Source organism: Rhinolophus ferrumequinum, chromosome 3 (genome assembly GCF_004115265.2).
Source record: "Rhinolophus ferrumequinum isolate MPI-CBG mRhiFer1 chromosome 3, mRhiFer1_v1.p, whole genome shotgun sequence".
Classification (NCBI taxonomy): Eukaryota; Metazoa; Chordata; class Mammalia; order Chiroptera; family Rhinolophidae; genus Rhinolophus; species Rhinolophus ferrumequinum.
In genome coordinates, this window is record NC_046286.1 from 41,663,448 (window position 1) to 41,685,236 (window position 21,789).

At 34.3% G+C, this 21,789-nt stretch overlaps 1 protein-coding gene across 1 annotated transcript in view; it reads right to left on the reverse strand.

The window, feature by feature from the left end:
* The window catches only part of UBE3D (ubiquitin protein ligase E3D), a 133,122-nt gene that overhangs the window by 88,501 nt on the left and 22,832 nt on the right, over positions 1–21,789 (reverse strand). Inside the window, exons 6-9 of the mRNA XM_033103297.1 lie at positions 16,250–16,319; positions 9,273–9,342; positions 8,204–8,312; positions 4,091–4,254 (exon numbers count right to left, since the gene is read on the reverse strand). Of these exons, the coding sequence (XP_032959188.1) occupies positions 4,091–4,254; positions 8,204–8,312; positions 9,273–9,342; positions 16,250–16,319 (413 nt within the window). The remainder of the gene's footprint in view (positions 1–4,090; positions 4,255–8,203; positions 8,313–9,272; positions 9,343–16,249; positions 16,320–21,789) is intronic.

Sequence of the window (21,789 nt, forward strand, 5' to 3'; positions counted from 1 at the left end):
CAAATCAACAATTAAAATAAATATAGAAATAAATATAGAAAATAAATATAGCAATATTAACATCAAGCAAATTAGAATTACAGGAAAACATCATCAAATGGAAGAACAGATAAATCTCTTATTGATAAAATATGTAATTAGTGAGTCTGTCATGTCACAAATCTTAATGTTTCTAGTAATATAGCTTCAAAATATATAATGTAAAAACTGATACCAAGTATCAGAAGAAAACAACTTTTCCATAATCATAGTACGATATTTAACACACCCTTCTCAAAAATCCGCATCTCAAACAAATAAAAAAGATGAATATAAAGTTTTTAATAAACTGGACTACATAAATCTTAATATATAAAGGTATACACACACACATATACACACACACTAGCAACAGAGAATATAACCAATGAACAGGTTAAGAGCTGACTATGTATCAGAACACACACACACACACACACACAAAACCTCAACAAAGTCCCCAAGGCATCAAGTAAGCTACATTCTCTGATCATGCCTCAGTAGAACACAAGGATAGTCAAGTGAACATTTCATTTAGACTGGCCTCAGATGGGCAAACATCTAAATGGCAGTTTGGGTGAGGGTGCAGGGAAATGGGGATTATAGAAACTTCAAGTGGGAATATAAATTTGTAATGCCTTTTTGCAAAATAATTTGATATTATCTATCAAAATTTTAAATATCATACTCTGACTCAACAATTCTACTACTAGAAATCCTTCTTACAAAAACAATACACATACTCACAAAACAAATGTACAATATATAGTGCAATACTAATTACAGAAATAAAAAAGTAGCAACCCAAATATCTACCAATAGTAACATGGTTAAATTATTTATAGAACATCCATTTCATAAAATGCCAAACACTGACATGGAAAAAATCTCCAAGACAGTTTTTTTTTTAAGTGTAAAAAATATACATGTATCATTCAAATTACGTTAAAATGCAAGATAATAGAAAAGGAGTGGAAGAGTACACGACATACTTTTTACTTCTGGAGTGGAAAATGATGGAGAACTTCCATATTTTACTTTATGTTTGTCTCTACTGTTTGAATATTTTATGATTTATACTGCTTGCATAATTCAAAAAAGAAAAGACAAGCAATTATTTAAAAAATTTCTTATTTACTTCCCAGAAAAAGACTGGGATCTTTCTGTTCTTGGTACAAATTTGATCGAACACATTTAAGAGTACAGGACAAGTATAAACTTCCAATCTGTTCAAATAAGAACACTGTGTGTTTCCTCTGCCGGGAATGCTCTTCCCTCTGATATGGCTCACTCCCTCACTTCCCTCAAGTTTTCCAGTTAAGTATCATCTTATCTGAGAAATCTTCCTTAATTTTTCTACATAAAATGACCACCTCCTACACCCATCCTACCACTCTCCAGCGACCTCACCTACTTTATATTTCATTAGAGTAATTTAACACCTGTGTCTTAGTGTCCTTATCTGTAATTGGGGGTGATAACAGTACCTACCCCACAAGGGTATTATTAGGCTTAAATTAGCTAGAAGTCCATAGATGAATGCTGGGCTCACAGTAACAGTCACATTAGGCTTTGATTTTTCTGTCTGTTTTGTTTATGATCTGCCTTCCCCCTATTAGAATGACAGCCCCAAGGGGCAGGGACTACCGTATATCCCTGAAAATAAGACCGGGTATTATATTAATTTTTGCTCCAAAAGATGCATTAGGGCTTTTTAGGGGATGTCTTATTTTTTCATGTACAACAATCTACATTTATTCATTTATTCATGTACAATAATCTACATTTATTCAAATACAGTCATGTCATCTTCTTCTGGAACATCATCATAACTCTCCAAACCCCAAATTCCGGCTTGAATTTCTTGCGACTCCATTTCCTGTAGAACCATTGACCCCAATCTCTCATGTCCAGCAATAGAGCTCTCCTTAAATGAGCACTTCTTGTCCATGTAGCTGCTCGTAGTGCATTGGCAACACAGCTGTCAGTGATTTTATCCTATAAATTCTTCACCCAAGTCACGACCTCTTGCAGGCTAGGCTTCACAAAATTTCCATGCTGATTTGTCTCCATTCGATTTTCAATGTAGTCATCAATTTCCATGCTCAAATGGTCATTGAATGGTTTGTTATTGCAATATCAAGAGTCTGGAGATAGGCAGTCGTTCCTACGGGAATCATTATTTGATCTATTCTTCTCTCTGTAAGGAAGTTCTTCATGTCTTTAGCGCGGTGAGTTCTGTCTGAATCCCAGACTAGCAGACCTCTTTGGCCACCTCGCAAAACAAGTGGCAGCATTAAATCGATCCACTTCCTTAAAACTGCTTGTGTGCACCAGGCTTTTTTGGTTTCAAGAACATATATGCCTGAAACACGTTCAACCTTATCTTTCTTGCCCTTAGTGATGATTAGAAGTGGGGCTTTCTTTCCATCGAGGAGAACTGCCAAAATACAGGTAACACATGCACTTTCGTAACCAGTGAGGGAATGTAGTAGATTGACGAGGCACCCCTCTGATCCATTGTCGTTTGAGATCTTTGTCCCATAAACACTGCAGTTTCATCCATAGCAATTATGTTGGAGAGCTGGCATTAGAAAAGTTGATGCCATCAACAAAGGACTTGAATGCAAGTGCACATTTAATAACTTCAGTATCTTCCAGCTTGAACAGTGTTGTCGATCTTCTTAGAGACAGTTCATATCGCTGAAGGAAGCCATCCAGCCAGTGTTGTGATGCTTTGAATTCTTCTGGGGATATTTCTAATTGTGGTGCCACTGCAAGAGCAAATGCTTGAATATCAGCCCTGCGCACAACCAAAGCCTTTGCTCTCCTGTCAGCAATCCATTCACAGATGACATTTTCCAGCTCAGGAAATAATGGTTGCTGACCTGATCCACACTTGCACTTTTTAGCATTTCCCTCGTCCACTTGTTGACTGAGGTTATCGTTCTCTGCTTGCCATTTTCGGACCATTTGGAGATCCAACTTCTTCTCTTTGCAGAAGGCCGTAAGATTCTTGCCCCGGGAGTCCTCCACGATTCCTTTCTTGTACTCGACGGAATAGCTCTTTCTTTTTGCACTCATCTTGTCTGGGGGTCAAAATATTATTCCCTTTAAATCTACATTAAATCAAGTGTTAAGTGAAGACTTACAAGACAGGAGTGGCAACAAAAATGATGACAGTTAAGAATGATGATCCACACAAAAGCGACGAAAAACAGCAGTCACCCAAATTCAGAAAACATTTCTTTATTTCACACAAGTGCATTAAGTATATCCGTTACAACACACAACATATTGAATTATGTATTCATATTAGACACAACCACGTCCTTTTGTTATCAAGTGTGCACATTATTCGTGCGTTGTGGCTGTGCTCCGATTGGTCATTCGGCAATAAGTCTCGAGTTCATCTATTTACATAGGGATTTACCTCTCGTCCAAAGGTGCCCGCTTGGGTATTCACAAATACTCAATAATAATTTACATTATCATTTATTTTAAGTATTAATGTCAATAGTATTATTTATTTATATTTAATTATATAATATTATTTTATAATTCAATATGTCTCTCATGTGTTACAATAGACATACTAAATGCATCCAGCTGGCTGATGATCTTAACTGGGGCTTATTTTGGGGGTAGGGCTTATATTATGAGCATACTAAAAAAATCATGCTAGGGCTTATTTTCCAGTTAGGTCTTATTTTCGGGGAAATGTGGTATGTTTTGTTTACTATTGTATCAGGAATGCCTCGAAAGTGCTTATCAGTTAAATATTCATATTGTGGAAGCCTGACTTAGTACTATAGCCATATGTACAGACAGCTGAGATTACAAGAAAAAGACCAATTATTTTCAGTATAAGCAAGCTTTCTGCACACTAGCATGACTCATCTGTCATAATTCAATCTATTTTGAAAGCATAACATTTAGCAGTATGACTCCTAGAAGCTTCAAGAATGGAAGTGGTATATACAGTACCATTTAGTTCATTAATTTCTTAACACCAACATGGCAACAGAAACTAAAACATAATGTGGAATGAGAAAACAGAAGCACAACTTACTTTTCATTCCTGCTTGTGATGCATGGCTGGTAGAGGACCTTGACAGCATTCCAAGCAGAACTGGAATCCGCCTTCAATGTGTCTTCCAATAGGGGAAACTTTGTCATACTTTTGGAACTTCCCAAAGATTCAATCACCAAACTGTCTGAGTTTAAAAGCCATAGCTAGAGATATGGAGAGAAAAGTCCAACTATAAGGATATCACCACCCTATCCGTATCTCATACCACCACTCAAAAAATAAATAAATAAATTAATTAATTAATTTAAAAAACCTATAAAAATACCAGAAAAAAAAAAGAGAATTATGTATATAACTTTGAAGGATGGTTAAGTCTATCAAAGCATAACTTTGGTACATTAAACAATATGATAAAGTTTTAAAAAATGAAAATAAGACAACCAACTAGGAGAAATATTTGATACATACATAACAGTTATTATCGATAATAAATAGCACTCCTAGAAATCATAAGGGGAAACAAAAACCAACTTAACAGAAATACAGGCAAAGAATATGAACAGAATTAACACAAGAAATAAGTGATAAAGATATAAAAATGTTAATATAACTAGTAATGAGAAAATACAAAATTTAAGTGCCACCCTTTTTTCATTTATGAGATTGGCAAATACAAAAAGGTTGATAACATGCAGTTCAGAAGAGGGGTTTGGATGGGTAGTCCCATATGCTGCTGGCGGAACAGTGTTTGGGGATTTGGATATATGTGATTCAATGGGGGAATACTCTCAAAAGAAAGAGTGTAAGGGAAACAGGAAGGCAGAGGAAAGAGCTAGGGAAGGATGCCAACTCAGCGGGGAGTCTGGCTGCAGCCTGATCCCTCAGACAGCTCTGGAGCATGAATCGCACCTAGAGATTATCCCACCTTGAGACAGGATATCCTAGGGTCATTTGGACTTTTGTGCCTCAGGGTCAAATCATTTGCAGTGGGCTGACCATAGATAGCATGGTGGGGGAGAGTGAAGGATAAGAAATTCCTGGTCAAGGCAGCATCTGTCAGGTTAGGACAAGTCTCTGGAGAAGGGAGAAGCTATGAGCCATCAGCAGCTAACACACTCAGCAGCTGGAAATGGATGCACCGACCAAGGAAAAGGGGTCTGGGTGGGGCCCCACGAATGTCCTCTCTAAGGGACAAATCAGTCCAACTTTTTTGGAGGGCAACAATTATCAGAGTTTAAAATGCTATATTGGAATAGAAAAGTCCGTTTGTAAAGAAGTACTAAGATTCATATACAAAGATGATTTTCACTTCAGCCTTGTCTTTAACAGCCATACAATGGAATTCTAGTCATTAAAGTCTGATGTATACTTGCACTAACAAGAAACAATCCTCATGATACACTCTTATGTGAAGTGAGCATGTTCAAGAGAAGTGTTAATCACATGAAAGTTTTTTAATAAATACATACCTGTGGGTATATGTACATATAGTTATACCCTGTTTCCCCGAAAATAAGACCTAGCCAGACCATCAGCTCTAATGCATCTTTTGGAGCAAAAATTAATATAAGTCCCGGTCTTATTTTACTATAAGACCAGATCTTATATTAAAAAAAAAAAGTATATATATCTATATACACACACACATATATCATATATATACATATATATGTGATATATGTGTGTGTGTATATAGATATATGTGTGTGTGTATGTGTATATATATGTGTATATATGTATATGTATATATATAAATATGTGTGTGTGTGTGTGTGTATATATATATATATATATATATACACATACATACATATAGGACCCAGTCTTATAAGACTGGGTCTTATGTAATATAATATAAGACCGGGTCTCATATTAATTTTTGCTCCAAAAGACGTATTAGAGGTGATTGTCCGGCTAGGTGTTATTTTCGGGGAAACACGGTATATAGATAGAAAAAAATATTGAAGTACACATATCAGATTGTTTATGTTTACCTTCAAATACTATGATATAACAGGACAAGAGAGGGGACAAGATGGGGGAACTACCACTTCTTCATATATTCTTCATGTTGTCTGACTGTATTTCAAGAATGCATTACTTTTATAAAAAAGAAAATTAAAAAAAAATTAAATATATATTAGCAGTTGGTTTAAAAAGTTCCTACTGATTTTTCATTTGAAAACCTTGCAATAAAAAAATTAAAACCAATAGATGATTGTATAAAGAAATTGTGGTATATATACACAATGGAATACTATTCTGCCATTAAGAAAAGATGAAATAGTACCATTTGCCACAACAACATGGATGGATCTTGAGATTATTATGCTAAGTGAAATAAGTCAGGCAGAAAAAGTCGAGAACCATATGATTTTATTGATATGTCGTATATAAAACTGAAAACAAAAGAACAAGACAAACAAATGAAGAAACAAAAACTCATAGACACAGATACTAGTTTAGGGGAAGGGGACTGGTAGATGAGGGTAAAAGGGATCAAATATATGGTAATGGAAGGATAACTGACTCTGGGTGGTGAATATACAATGTGATATATAGATGATGTGTTACAGAATTGTATACCTGAAATCTATGTAACGTTACTAACAATTGTCACCCCAATAAACTTCAATGAAAAAAAAATTAAAACTAATTTCAGACTCTGAGGTGTATTTAGTATCAACTTCAGTCAAAAAATATTGTAGCTTTTGATAGAAATTATCCGGAATTACAGAAGCATGGGGTTGCCATAATGGACAGGCAGCTACAAAGCCACACCTAATAACAACCTTAATCTCCTCCTTTCTTTTAGCTACCTTGTTTCTCTATTACCTTTTGAGTTCCTTGATGGCATTTTTGCTCTATCTTGATGGCATTTTGCCTTTCAAATAAAAATGTGTTCAATATATGTTGACTCGTGAATAAAACAGGTAAGAGGCAGAGAAGAGACTTGGGCCCTGATTCTTGGATTTTGCATAAATGTCCAAAATTCTTTTCTGCAGCACCTTCTTTTAAATGGAAACAGTGTAACATTAGATGCTTGTGATACATGTAGGGGATGATTCTGCTTATTACAAGAGCCTCTTCTCCAAAACTTGGCTCTACTTCTCAAACATCAAAGTGTTGACACAAGGATTTCGAAGAGATACCTGCCCTCCCATGTTCACTGCAGCATTATTTACAAACACCAAGATGTACAACCAACCTGAATCTCCATCAACAGATGAATAAAGAAAATGTGGCACACATATACAATGAAATATTATCTTAAAAAAGAAGGAAATCTTGTAATATGTGACAACATGGATAAACCTTGAGGACATTACACTAACTGAAATATGCCAGAAACCGAAGGACACATACTGTATAGATTCCACTTATATGAGGAATCTCAAATAGTCTAACTCATAGAAGTAGACAAAAGAATGGTGGTAGCCAGGGGCTGGAGGGAGGGCGAAATGAGGAGTTGCTAATCAAAGGGTATAAAGGTTCAGTTGGGCAAAATGAATATGTTCTGGACATCTGCTGTACAACTTTGTGCCTATAATTAACAATACTATATTATGCGCTTAAAAATCTGTGAAGAAGGTAGTTCTCATATTAAGTGTTCTTACCACAAAACAAATACACAAATAAAAAGAAACATGCATAAAAGTATCAAATAGGAAAAAAAAAGTGAGAGACAGAACTGTGCTATACTAACCAAGAAAAGCCATTAAAAACTGAGACTGAAAAGCTTTATTTTGGAGTGTGAGCTTCTAAAGAGCAGGAGTCAGGTTTTATTTCTCTCTATTTCCCTAATGCTTAGCACATGGAGGCACTGGATCATTTGTTATTAAGTAAAGGGAGTTTGATTTGTGAATTAAACCTGATATTACAAATTCAATTTTTTGACTATCACTTTACTTATTTTTTAATTTTATTAAGTTTGTTGGGGTGATACTGGTTAATAAAATTATAAAGGTGTTAAGTGTACAATTCTATAATACACCATCTGTATATTGCATTGTATATTCACCACCCAAAGTCAAATTTTTGATCAATTATTTTCTAGACCTGAGAATTAGGAAAAAAGAATGACAAAAACTAAAGAATTTCAGAGACTCTGGATTACTAGACTACAAAAAGCGAGGTGAAATCATTTCTTACCAAGACATATGCTTTGCCATCGTGACCTTGAATACTGAATCTAAAAGTGCTTCTAGCAGAGGAGAGTTCCACCAGACACTGGGCGATAACGCTCTGTACAAACTGAGACCTGTTTGAACAGAAATCAATTTTCACAATGTGCCTCTCATAATAACTCTGACAGGCAAGATGAGCCAAGAATACTCACAGGGTAACTAAAACGCAGAGGCTTGCGCATGCTAGACTTTTCTATATGCTGCCCATTCCCTCACAATCTGTGCTAATGCAATCAATATATTTTAATGTAATTGTGTTTGCTCTAGTCTTCTTATATCCTACTCTCCAATCCTTAATACATTTTCCACCCTACACCTAACTGTTTTCCGCTACTGAATAAAAAAATACCATGTTAGACAAGTCAAGTCAATATTCCATTTGTACTTTAGCACATTAAACAGTGAATAGCTAAGTTAAAAAAGATGAGAAATCTCCTCCCAAACATTAGACAGTATTATCTACAATATTTTCCATTTGGATCCTATCAAAGTGTCAGGTCTGAGATAAATAAAAAAATTCTTTATTGGAGGATAAAGTTCAAGGTTATATTCAGATTGCCGTAATTTTTAGACATCAATAAATGAACTGAAATAAAGACATACTATAGCTAACTTTTGTTTGCAAACTAAAAAGATTCAAAGAAAAGAAACACTAATGGATTTAGTGGTTAAGAACCATTTTTTTAAAAACACAGGAGTCATGTGAAAACTGACCCATGTTTCAAATTTTAAATAAGTCAAATTACAACCAGGAATAATTGTTCAAAAACCCACTGATGATTCGGTATAAAACCTTGAATATCTGGAACATAGAAAGCACAAAAACCTTCCAGAGTTAGATTTATATGAGCACATTTGTCTATACCATTATATAAGCAAATCATAAACAAATCCGCAAGTCGTTTACATGTGTAGTTTGGTTCAACTAACCTTTCCAGATAAAGTATAAATAAAAACAAATTCCCAAATAACTAACTGTACCTATCTTTCCCCATATTTGAAATTACAGAATAAACTTAATGTGCTATTTGTACCTTGGTATGACGGGAAAATTTCTCTCAGATGGCTGAATCATTACCTCTGTCATATAAAACTTAATGGTTTCTAGAAACAAAAATTAAGAAAATTACAAATCTCCCCAATACACTAACATTCAGTAAAACTTTTTTAAAAATGACCTAGTTTAAGAAGACAAAGCATTGATGATTACAAGGAGACAGTCCTGAGACATTAGACAGCTTGATGTGATGTCAGAAGAGCATGCCCGAAGTGAATCTAGTGCAGCAAGACTCTGATCACACGCATGGAAACTGATAAAAATTAGTCACATCACAGCCATAGCTCACTTATCTAGAAATTAATCATTTGGTTTCCTCATTTCTGTAGAGTAGCCACAAACCTAGAAGTCACTGAAAAAAGGCTTTTTAATCACAGCATCTCAAAGCCCTTGCACAGATGCTGTGAACCTCACATTAGTATTTACCCAGAATTTCACTGAGTCTATAAATGTATAATTCCCAGCAAACGTGGTTATCTGATTATTTAGTTTACAGAGAAATTTAAATAGTAAACTAAATAATAGAAATAAATATAAATGCAATCAATTTGGGTTTTTACAAAATCCACAAAAAATGTTTGCTCTCACTAATAATGGAGGAAATGCAAACTAAAACTAGATTTTTTTTAGAATCAAATAAATAAAATAATTTTAATGATAAGATGCAGCTCTGATGAAGACATGGAAAAATGGATATTCACATATTGCAGTCAAGAGCTGAAAGTGATAATAGATTTCTGAAAAGCTACTTGGTAAAGTCCTTAAAAATGTGTATATATTTTGACACCATAAACACCTAAGAATTTATCTCAAAGAAATACTCATAGATATCTGCAGAAATTTATCTAAAGAAGCTCATAAAAATATTAATAGAAAAATACTGAAAACAAATTAAATATCTAAAAACTGAAGATGGCTGGGTTAAACAATTATACATTTAGGGAAGAGAATTCTAGGTGTTCATTAAAATACTGTACAAAATAATTTTTAATTGTTTTAATAAAATGGAAGGTTGTTCCTAATATTTTCTGAAAATGTTCTCAATTGCTCAATATAACCTAGAGAAAAAGGCAAAAAAATAAAATCGACAGTTTAACAGATTATTATATACCTAGATGAATTCATGATGATGAATTTATCTATTTCTCCTTAATCAATTTTCATTTTGCTATTTTGAAGTCATGTTATTAGATGCAGAATTGAACCATTTAACATTATGAAGCATCTCTTTTTTACCAGCTGTTGTTAAAATACAATTTAATTTCATAATTTTATTCCTACAAGGTATTATTATTATTGTTTTACACAGTTAATATTCATTTAGTGTCACCTATATATACTTACCCTTTTTTTACCAATCCTTCTTGAACTTATACCTTCTATCTGGTATCATTTTCTTCTACCTGATAGTGATATACAGGTAGAATTTATTTTACTAATAAGAAACCATTAGAGGGGGATTATCTCAGGTTTCTTTTTTGGTCAGAAAATATATTTATCTTTGTCTTGATTCTTGCATACCAGGACATTGTCACCTGAAATAAAATCCTACTTGGGTTAACCTTTGTGCACACTGACACTTTATTCCACTGTCTTTAAAAAACTGCTGTTCCTTTGAAGGTGATCTGTCACTTTTGTTTGGTTGCTTTTAAGATTTTCTCTGTATTTTTTATTTTTCTGCAGTATCACTCTGATATGTCTAGCTATAGATTTCTTTTTATTTATCTTACTTGAGCCTCATTCAATTAGAATTCACTGGACTTCTTGAATTGTTGTTCTTCATCAGTTTTGTAAAATTCTCAGCAATTATCTCTTCAAATATTGCCTATGCTCCATTCTATTTCTCTTTTCTTTCCAAAAGTCTGATTAAACATACATTAGATCTTCTCAGTGTGTTTTATGTCTCTTACTCTCTCTTCTATATTTTTTGCCTTCTTGTCTCTCTGTGCTGGATTACAGATTGTTCTTCTCATCTAGCTTTTGTTCATTAATTCTTTTTTCCAAGTTGTACATAGTATGCCGTTAAACTACCAAGTTTTAAATATCAATTATAATACATTTTTGATATTTTTTCCAAATGTGCTTAGATGCAGAATTGAACCACTTAACATTATGAAGCATCTCTTTTTTACCAGCTGTTGTTAAAATACAATTTAATTTCATAATTTTATTCCAAATATGAATCTTTTCCAAATATGCTTACTGTTAGTTTCCTTTTCTTTTCAATATATTCAAACTTGTCCTTCGTATTGTTAAATATAGTAAGTATAATTGTTTTACAGTTTACATCTGATAATTCCAATAACAGAAGTCTGTTTCTATTCTTCGCTGTTTGGGTTGTTGGAAGTTCTTGTCAGTGAAAATCTAGTTCACTTGTTTGCTTATTTATCTTTGGTTATATGGTGAACACTGCACTTGACAAATTATTTTTGGGAATCACATGAATTTTACAATGAAGTATTTTCCTTCAGAGGTGATTTGTTTTTGATATTGCCAGGCACATGGTGTTAGATCTATCACAAGGCAGATTAACCAAGCTCAAGACTTGAATTTCCCTAAAGACCCAAAGGATTGATACCTGTCTATAACTTCACAGGGCTGGTCCACTTCTGATTCACTGTGAGGGTATGGTCCTTTAGGGTCTCATATTGTTGTGCAGACAGTCACCTACTAGGTTCCCATCTTGTATAGCCTTTGATTTCTGGTCTTACTCATCAAATCAATCTAAATAAAGGTTATGTTTTTAGAGAATTAGAAAATCGTACTTTTTATGCTAACCTCTTTTGAGTTTGCTTTTGTGGATATTTTCCATTTATCTTGCTCTTCATTCCTTCTGTGGATTACATTTATCATTTGACATCTTCTGCTTTGGCTTGAAGAACTTTCTTTAGCATTGTTTGCAGAGAAGGTTTGCTAATAATACATTTTCCATCTATTCATACGAAAATATCTTTATTTTGCCTTGATTTTTTGAAGGATAGTTTTGCTGGATATAGAATTATTAGTTGACAGGTGTTCCTCCCAACCCATTCAGCATTTTGAATATCTCATTTTAGTGTCTTCTGTCTGTTATTATTTCTATAAGAAGTCAGTCTAATTGTATCATGAAATGCCCATATATGATGTTTTTTCTCTTGCTACTTTCAAGATTCTCTTTTTCACCTTGGGTTTTTATCAGTTTGCCTAAAATGTGACATAGAAATGTATTCTTTGTGTTTATCCTACTTCTTTCATTGCAATTTTTGGATCTGAAAGTTAATATTTTTCACCAAATTTGCCAAGATTTCAGCCATTTTTTTCTATGTATTTTTTTCCCTGACCCTTTCTTTTTCTCCTCATTTTCTGAGACTCCAATTACACATAAATTGAAACCCAATATCGTCCCACAAGTCTCTGAGGTTTAGTTCATTTTTCTTCAGACTTTTTTTTCTGTTTTTGGATTGATTAATTTTCACTAATCTATCTTCAAGTTCAATGATTTTCTTCCTTCTGTCATCTCAAATATGAGGTTTAGCTAATCTAGTGAATTCTTCTTTAGTTACTATACTTTTCAGCTCTATAATTATCAATTGGTGCTTTCTTTGAAGTTTCCAATTTATTGAGATTTGCTATTAGTTCACTCAAGAGGTTTTTAAAAATTCTTTGCCATATTTATAATAGCTGTTCAACATCTCTGTCTGCTAAATGTAGTATTTGTGCTTACTCAGCACTCGTTCATTGAGTTCTGTTTTTTCCTTGAAAATGAACTGCTCTTTTCTGTCTCTTTGCATGTCTAATAATTTCTAGATGGAAGTACGTATTACATGCTGCAATTCTGAATTTTATTTTGTTCTTTTAAGGGTTGTCCGTTTAGATACAGTAATCAATGAACTAGCCTGGACTCAAACTGTGAAATGTCTTTCCACAGTGTGTAGCCACTAATGGCTCTGTTCAGTTTTATTTTGTTTAGCCTGGCTCCCTAGTGAGTATTTACTATACCTGAATAGGTTAGCTGTCAGCAAATCTGGGGAGAACTTCTGCTCAAATACCTCAAGCCAGTAAGGCTTCCACTTTCTGTTGCCCATATTGTGTGTGGATTGAGGAATGCAATCTCAGGCATGGCAAATCCACAGGTTTCCCCAAGCTTTCAATTCTTATTGGACTCTCTGGCATCTCCTGTGTGCATGTATATTTTAGCAGAAAGCCAGGGTTGTGTGAAGAGTTGTCATCTCAGCCCTTCCATGGCCCTTTTGCTCCCCAAATTTTTCTCTTTAATTTCTAGTTTCTCTTTTGTCTGTCATAAACCAAATCTACCACCTGTAGACAATAACCTGTGGATTTTTTTCCTGTCCAAGTTCAGGTGGGGAAAATGGCAATGCCCCTGTACAAGAAGGTAAAAAATTTGCCATTCTAACCCAATGCAGTAGCAGTTTCTCATAACTAAACCCTTCTTAAATCATTGCTTCATTTTGATCTTCCAGTTGTTTTCTTAAGAATTTTTTGAACTTGTACAGTCTTATACTTGTTTTCTACAAAATGGAATTGTCCAGTTTCTTTATGCTACTATTTTTGGAAATGATGTCCAACTAATTTACTTTTAGAGTAGATGTAAAAATAGCTCTCTTACATCACCCCACACACACTCACACATATTGACCTCCTAAAATACTTATGGATTACATCATAAAGATTTTTGGTTAATGCAATATTTAGTGTTTATATATTGTGACTGTTAATGGTACCATGTTTCCTTTCTTGTTCAACTTTCTGTTTTCCTGCAGTGCAGAGCTACTTTCTTTTTTATGTATTTAGCTTTCCAAGCAACTTTAGCTAATTCTTCCCATATGATAAACTGACTTGTCTCAAGATTATCTGTTACATGTAGTCAAACAAATAAAAGATTTTATCAGTTTCACCTTACAACTGAAAACGTCTTTACTGCAATCTTCTCTCCCCTGGATCCAATCTAGGCTGTTATTCTCTAGGCCTGCCACACATCTGTCACCTGAGACTTCTCTGTCTTGCTCTCCTATGTTGAATAATTTGTTTTCCAAATCCCGTATTTTCTCTTTTGAGTTTAAATCCCTAGTTTTGGTGATAAATTCCCTATGGTAGATTCCTAAGTTAAATATACCTTTGAGATCTCTATTTTGAAACCTTGTTATTTCCAGAAAATTTATGAAGGTATTGCTTCATTGTCTTCAGCTTTCAATACCGCTGTTAAAAAGTTCCTTAATTTTATCTTCTAGTCCTTTGATTAGCTTTTTAAGTCATTACATCTTTACTTCTCATCACTAAACATTCTCTGAATTATGGAGGCATTATTTAATTTCTCCAAGGACATTTATTATGCTTTTTAAAAATTTTCTTCTATTGTATACATAATTTGTTTCTTCTCAGTGCTTTTACTCTGCTTACTTGATTATTTATTTGCTTTTGTCTCTTTCATGTTGGAGGTTTCCTTAACTATTTGTTGGTTCTCAGCAATCCATTCACATTTAAGTGTAAGGTAAAGGAGGAAGCTTTTGGGTGTAGATACAAGGCTTGTTGACTGTAGGATGGCTGAATATAAGCTGAATTTTTGTTGAACTATAAATCAATGTCTGCAAATCTTTTCTCTAGTTAGTATTCTTCCATTATTCCAAGAAAGGGTTCTCTAATCTCCTCCCTTGAGAATATAAACAAGTTGTAAGTGGAGGAGACTCAGGAGTCTTAGAGCTCCATGTATAAACTTTGAATTAATCTCCTGCTTCTATCTGGCCCTTTGTCTCAGACTGCCTTCCCTGTTATCTGCTGCCTCCAAATTCTGACCAGTTCTGGGGTTCGACAGTGAGTACGGACTCACTTCTCATCTGAGACACCTAGGCTGAAGACACCCAGGCTGCAGCACCCCAAATGCAAGTGTGTTCCCACACATCTGTCAGCTTCACAGCTTCCAAAAGAAGTTTGCTCACACCTCTTGTTTACATCATTGTTGTCTCCTCTCCATTTCTCTTTGTCTCTGTGGATGTACATCTTGTTTTATTCCTTAACTAACATTTTGACTGGGCTTCAGGGAAGAATGAAAAGAATCTAAAAAAAATCAATTCAATTTACTTAACTTAGACAGGCTTCTAAGTTGTTGCTTAAAAGGCTTGCTTTCATTCTCCAAAAGTAACATTCTCCAAAAGTAACATTTACTACTACTACTCATTCTTCCTTTTCTGTTCACTCTGAGCAAGTAACTACTTACAAGATTTTGATGATTTAAAATATAAACAACACCCCATCCACCTTCCCTTAAGTATAATAGCTTCACTTAAATCTCTTCTAATTAATTAAAAACAATTATTCATCACCCACAAAGTTAATACAGCATGTTGTAGCTCTCTAAATATTTTTAAACTCTATCTTTAAATAGTGATGAATTTTAATTATCAGGATTTGCATTATATTTTGGAGTGGTATAACATAGACTTTCTAAAAAATATAAGTAACATTACTGGGGAAGAGAACAAGGAACAGAGTACAAAACTCAGAATGTGTTTTCTTCCATTTCAACAGCTTCTCTCCCACCACGAGCCCCAAAATACAGCCCGGGGGAAGAGGGCAGCCAAGAAAAACAACTTCTTCATTATCTTTGGCAACCAACTTTCCTGATCAAGGAATTGTATTAAGAAAAATCTCCAATTTTCTTTAAGACAGACCCAAGTACAAACTTTATATTATTGTTTTAAATCTACAATCAGGATATGAAATATTAAAAAAGAACCAATGTCTTAATGCTCACAACTCAATACTATGTACTTACAAAGGTAAAAATACACAAAGTTCTTATCACATTGGATGATATGTTAATTGATTTCTATTTTAAAAAGTATCAAGTCTACAACATGTATTAATCCATCTATATTTCCTATATAATCTCCATCTCCTTCTTTTTTTTTTTTAACAAAAAGGCAATCATTTTAGATTTTTTTATTATCAAATTCTTACCTGATGACATGGTCTCTCCCAACATTACCTTGCAACGCTTACAAATTACTTTGGTATTTGCCTTTGGTTTCTGTAGAACACAAAAATGTCATTTAAATGTCATTCGGCTTTCCTTAAAAGGAATATATAATTTTAACATAGTCTCTAGGGTATATATTGAACTTTACATTTTATTTTGCCCTCTCCTAAATACTGGGAATACATTTAGCTTGTATGCATAATTCACATGCAGAGATAATTTTTTTTTCAAGTCTAAAGACAGAATAATGAACAGATTGATTTTTCCAAACCTAGCCACTTCTTGATAATCTAAATCTTGCCAAATAATTTAAACAAGAAGTACCTAACATTTCTAAAAAGCATCCAAATATTCTAATCATTTAGAATTGGCAGATGGTGGGCAACAAAAGCAGAGAAGGTAGGTGAGTACCCCAACTCACGTGTCTAGAAAATAGAAGAATTAGAACTTGAACTCATAATATTTTGATTTCTAGTCCAGTTTAACGTACGTAAAAGTAATCTATAATTCATAATCACCCATTAGAAGATAAAAATATCTAACCCGTTCATATAATTTTATTTTTCCATTTAAAACATGCATTGTAAAGGGAAAGATGAATAATGTTCTGGGACAAATTCCCAAAACATTCTTAAACTTCAAAAATTCAAATTCATCATTTGGGATACAGATTGAAACAGCTAGCATTCACTTAATCATTAAGCAAACAAAAAATGCTCTGAGATACAGAGAACAGAGGGTGGTTACCAGAAGTGGGGCTGGGGGAGGGGAGGTGCAAAAATGGGTGAAGGGAGTCAAAAGGGACAAACTTTCAGTTATAAAATAAATAAGTCATGGGGATGTAATGTACAGCATGGCAACCACAGTTAATTATACTATATTGTACATTTGAAAGTTGCTAAGAGAGTAAATCTTAAAAGTTCTCATTACAAGAAACAAAAGTTTGTAATTAAGATGTGAACTAGACTTATTGTGATGATCATCTTGCAATATGTACAAATATCGAATCATTTTGTTGTACACCTGAAAGTAATACACGTAATGTTATATGTCAATTAGACCTCAATAAAAATTTTTTTCCTGATTTGCAGTTTGTTGTAAGAGGTTGTTATAAGCAACAGCACAGTAGTTAAGAGCCCAGCATCTGGGACCAGATTTCCTAAGTTCAAATCCCAATTCTGTTATTTACTAGACTTGTGACCTAGGGCAAGTTAATTAAATTGTTTTGGTTTCCACATCTGTGAAATGGAGTTAATAGTAGTGTTTAACTCATAGAGCTGTTTAATAGCATTTAGAAAGGAGTATTACAAAGCACTGTCCTAGGTACATGGTAACTGCTAGGTGGACATTACATAACTATAATACACTTTTGGCACACATCATTCAACAAATGGTCAAAAAACCCATACTTTCCCACAATGGAACCAACTGTTTGCCTTTTACTGGACAGCCACTGTGCATTAAGAATCCAAAAAAGAATGCTCTTTTCAATCCATAGTAATACTTTGTTAAAGCCATATAGTATTTCTCTCACCCAGATATACTGCAACATGGCAGAAGTCATATAAAAGTGGGCAGGGAGAAGAAAGTTCTGCAACTCTGGCCTCAGAATATAGTACTGGTCTAAGTGAGGACATACAGTGACTTTCTGATGTGGGGTAACATATGTATTAATCTAAGGAATAAATCTCAACAGACTAGCATAAGGGAGTACAATTATATTTCCCATGACATAAATAACTATTTCCTGAAAAATTGTATAGGAAGCACATTTAAAATAAGTCCCATGGATGCGCTGCTGGTAACTGATAGATCTGGTATTTATATTCAGGTTCCTCAGATGCTAAAGCTTATGCTTATGAGCACTATGCCAAGTGTTTTCCAAACCAATTCATGGAATCAATTCAATGGATTACAGCCTGAATTATTTTTTAATGAAATACAATAGAATAGAAAACATCACAGTGCTTTAAACATAGGATAAGAACTACTTCAAGAAATTTTTACTTCAGATGTGTTTATATATGTATGTGTTTATTATCAAATCTTGATTTAAAAAAATGTATATTTTGCTTTAGTTAGAGGTCAATAAAGCCAAAAGCCACAGACACGGAAACCAAGGCAAGTGCCAATTTGTTCGGGTCCAAGCAAGGTTACAGGAAAAAGACAGCTCAGAAACCAGGTATGCTCAGAAACCAGCTGTTAAGTTTGACATTTTGGCAGCTTCATGCTTTCTTACAGTAAAATCTCTCTGTATGGCTCCAACTTGGTATTAAAGACACTTTTTAAAGGATCCTGTTTTGTACAAGTCAGATCATCCTCTTTAAGCCTTACCAAAAACTAAGCGCTTTACCAAAAACGAATACAGGGTATTGAAGTAGCAATGCTTGAGAAGAAGGGATTTTCTATTCAAAGCATAAAATTTTTCATCAGGTACACTGTTATGCATTTCATTTATTTATAGCACATTTCACTTTGTCTTTCAATGAAGCAGGAAAAGTGGTTTATGTTGGTTTGTTTTTAAAATAAGATTCTACCTTCTCAAGACATAGGTAATCAAGATTTTAAAATCTGATCAATAAAAAGCAAATTACCTCAACCAACCAAACGTGTGGATTTTGACTCACCAAACTGACAGTAGAATATACTTTTAATACAGTTGGTAAATTCTGTATATGGCCTGGATTGTATCAAGTAATAACTGTTAATTTTGTCAGGTGTAAAAATGACACTGTGGTTATTAAGTAAAAAAGAAAAACCCATATAGAGATGAAATGACATAATGTCTGGGATTTGCTTTAAAGCACTTTACACATACAAAAAAAATAATAATTAAAAGGAGAGATGAAGCATACTTTATAAATCAAGATAATTGGTATCCTGAGGTTCATAATTCTGTTTTTTTTACATTTGTGACTGTTTACAAAGTCCAACACGTTATTCTAAGAAAATAAAAAAAGATATCCTTATGGATTTAACAAAACAAATTACTCAAATCAATAAATTATTGCTAAGTACCCCAGGAAAAGAAAAAAAAAGATAAAGGTGATTGTTATACTTACCAGTTATAATCAAAGTTCAATTTCGTTGTCTTTGAAAAGTAGTTTGAAGTCCTAAGTGTGGCTATACTTTCTAAGTCTAGAATAATTTTATGTATCTTATATAAGGTAGAGGTGCCATCCATCCTTACCATTCCATTATAAGATGTAAAGTTTTTATTAGGTTGACAGACACGAAATATAGCACAAGAGACAACAAAGGCAAAACAGGAAATCTTCAGCAGATATCTTTTGAAAATTAAAGGTATACACTACTGCCACAAATAACATACTGTATACTCTAAAGGGGATATTGAAGGAAAGAAATAAGTGTTGGACTTTGTTTGTTTATGCTGTTTTTAAAATCAGATCTTTTTAATCAAAATATTCTAACACTTTTAATTTTGTTGAAAGACAAACTCTGCTTTGTAATGCATTTTTCTTGAGCTATGCTTAAAGGAAAGAATAAAGCAAGTTGTGCAATGAAACAGCGTAACAGTGTGAGCACTCTACAGAGCAAACATCAAAGAAAGACATTGTTGTGAACTAATTAAATCAATATATCTGAGAGATGGCACTGCTGCTCAGAGAGGTGGATTAGCCTCCTGTCCTCGTTTTTATTTTCCTTTGTGTTGTTTCAATTTCTAAGGACCCTTTATACTGTCTTCCCCAAAAAAATGTTTCCCAAGAGATACCATTAGGATGCTGTGTCACCATGTGACATTTCAAAACCTGGCTAGATGGCTAGACTGGATGATGTGAGAATAGGTTTTTAATAGCACAGAACAGCCTTGTTCCCACAGGAACCTTGGGAGAACTGTTTAAGCAGTCCCTCTGAATTCATGTTACTATTTTGGTCATAGGCATACTCTTTCAACTGCTGCAATAAGCAATTGAAGTGAAATTTTCATCTAGGCTAACTTGAAAACAATCTTGTCAACAGCAGCATGTCATGAGAGTAATTTCGCAGTCTCCTTGATACTAAAAACTGTAGTGTCTGAATATGAAGGGTCTTCCTTTAACACACAGGACAGTTGTTCACAAGAGAAATTCTTGTTAAGTGGCATCCTATAACTGATAAAGACACACATGAAGAATATATTTTGATTTACAGTGCAGAGTTTATCTAAAAAGGGAAACTCATAGTTTCTCTTAATCTTTCTCCACTCCTGTCATGCAGGGTCTCTGGTCCCGCTCCCTGCACAAGAACGCAGGATATGGTGAGGCCAAAAAGGTACAACAACGGAGCCATGGATAAGGGAGTCATACCACTATCGTCTCGCTGGTGGTTGGTCAAGACACAAAAGCAAAAATCTGCCAGTACCCCAACAGGGGGTCTTCCTGTACCCCAGTCTCGCTGGCTGTCAGGGGAGACACAGGAAGTAGGATCCACAAGATCCGCAATCCGCCATCCGTGCTTGCTAATCACACTTGCTAGCCGCAATCCGCCATCCGCTTCTCTGCCAACCAACCAACCAACCCACCTCCTAGCGTAGCCACAGCAGTTATATCAGTGGCTAATGGCTAACAGGTAACAGTGGATGGCCACCCAGCCACAGCGGCTGGCCATCTAATAACCGAGCCAGTACCTTTCCACATGAGATTGAGCTCTCTGGGGCTCTGTCCCCATAACACCTCTTCCGCTTACACCCTCCAAATATTTTTTTAAAATGCATTGTTTAATCATAACAATGAAATTTAATACAGTATAGTATGAGTATACAAATTTAGATTAAAATATAATTTTAATATAACCATATTAAATATAATTATAACAGGTTTATATTAACTTCTTACCATTTATCTTTTAAAATTATAGAAGGCTAAAGCACTATAATTTAAAATGAACCATATTTAGATAAAGGAATTTGTGTTTATGGTGAGAGATGAGGCACACAAATAATTATGGTAACAATTTGACCTTGATACTTGATGAACTTCCTTAATCTCCCTCAAAATAGAAAATAATTCTATAAACTAATTTATAGTCTAAGAGCTAACCAACTGCTGCACATTTCCTGAAGTGGCTCAGTTCTCATTACAAAAATTACATGAGTTCTAAATGAAATTTAACATGCGTTACTTTTGTTCCTACCAATAATTAGATGTTAAGCTGAAAACTCTCTGGCAACAATTTTCTTTACGTTTTAAATCACATCTGTATTGACTTGCCACCAGGGAAATGATTTCTCACAAGGGCTAACTCAATACCATTGATTTCCTTTTAAAATAAGGTAAACCACTTGTTCTCTCCAGTGAGAGGAAATTGCCTTTTCCCTGAAGCAACTTTTATAGCAAGAGTCACCTGCCCTCACGGTGTCAGCCACCAACGTAGAGCCTACAGCACCAGCTTCATTTCCAGGCTTAGGCTCCTCCAGCTCCTCTTTTTCTTTGATGGCATCTGCTTTTATGACATGAGCCGAAGTCTAGACTCTGGGCAGACACAGGAAAATACCTAGGCCTAACTGTGTAGTGGCTATCCT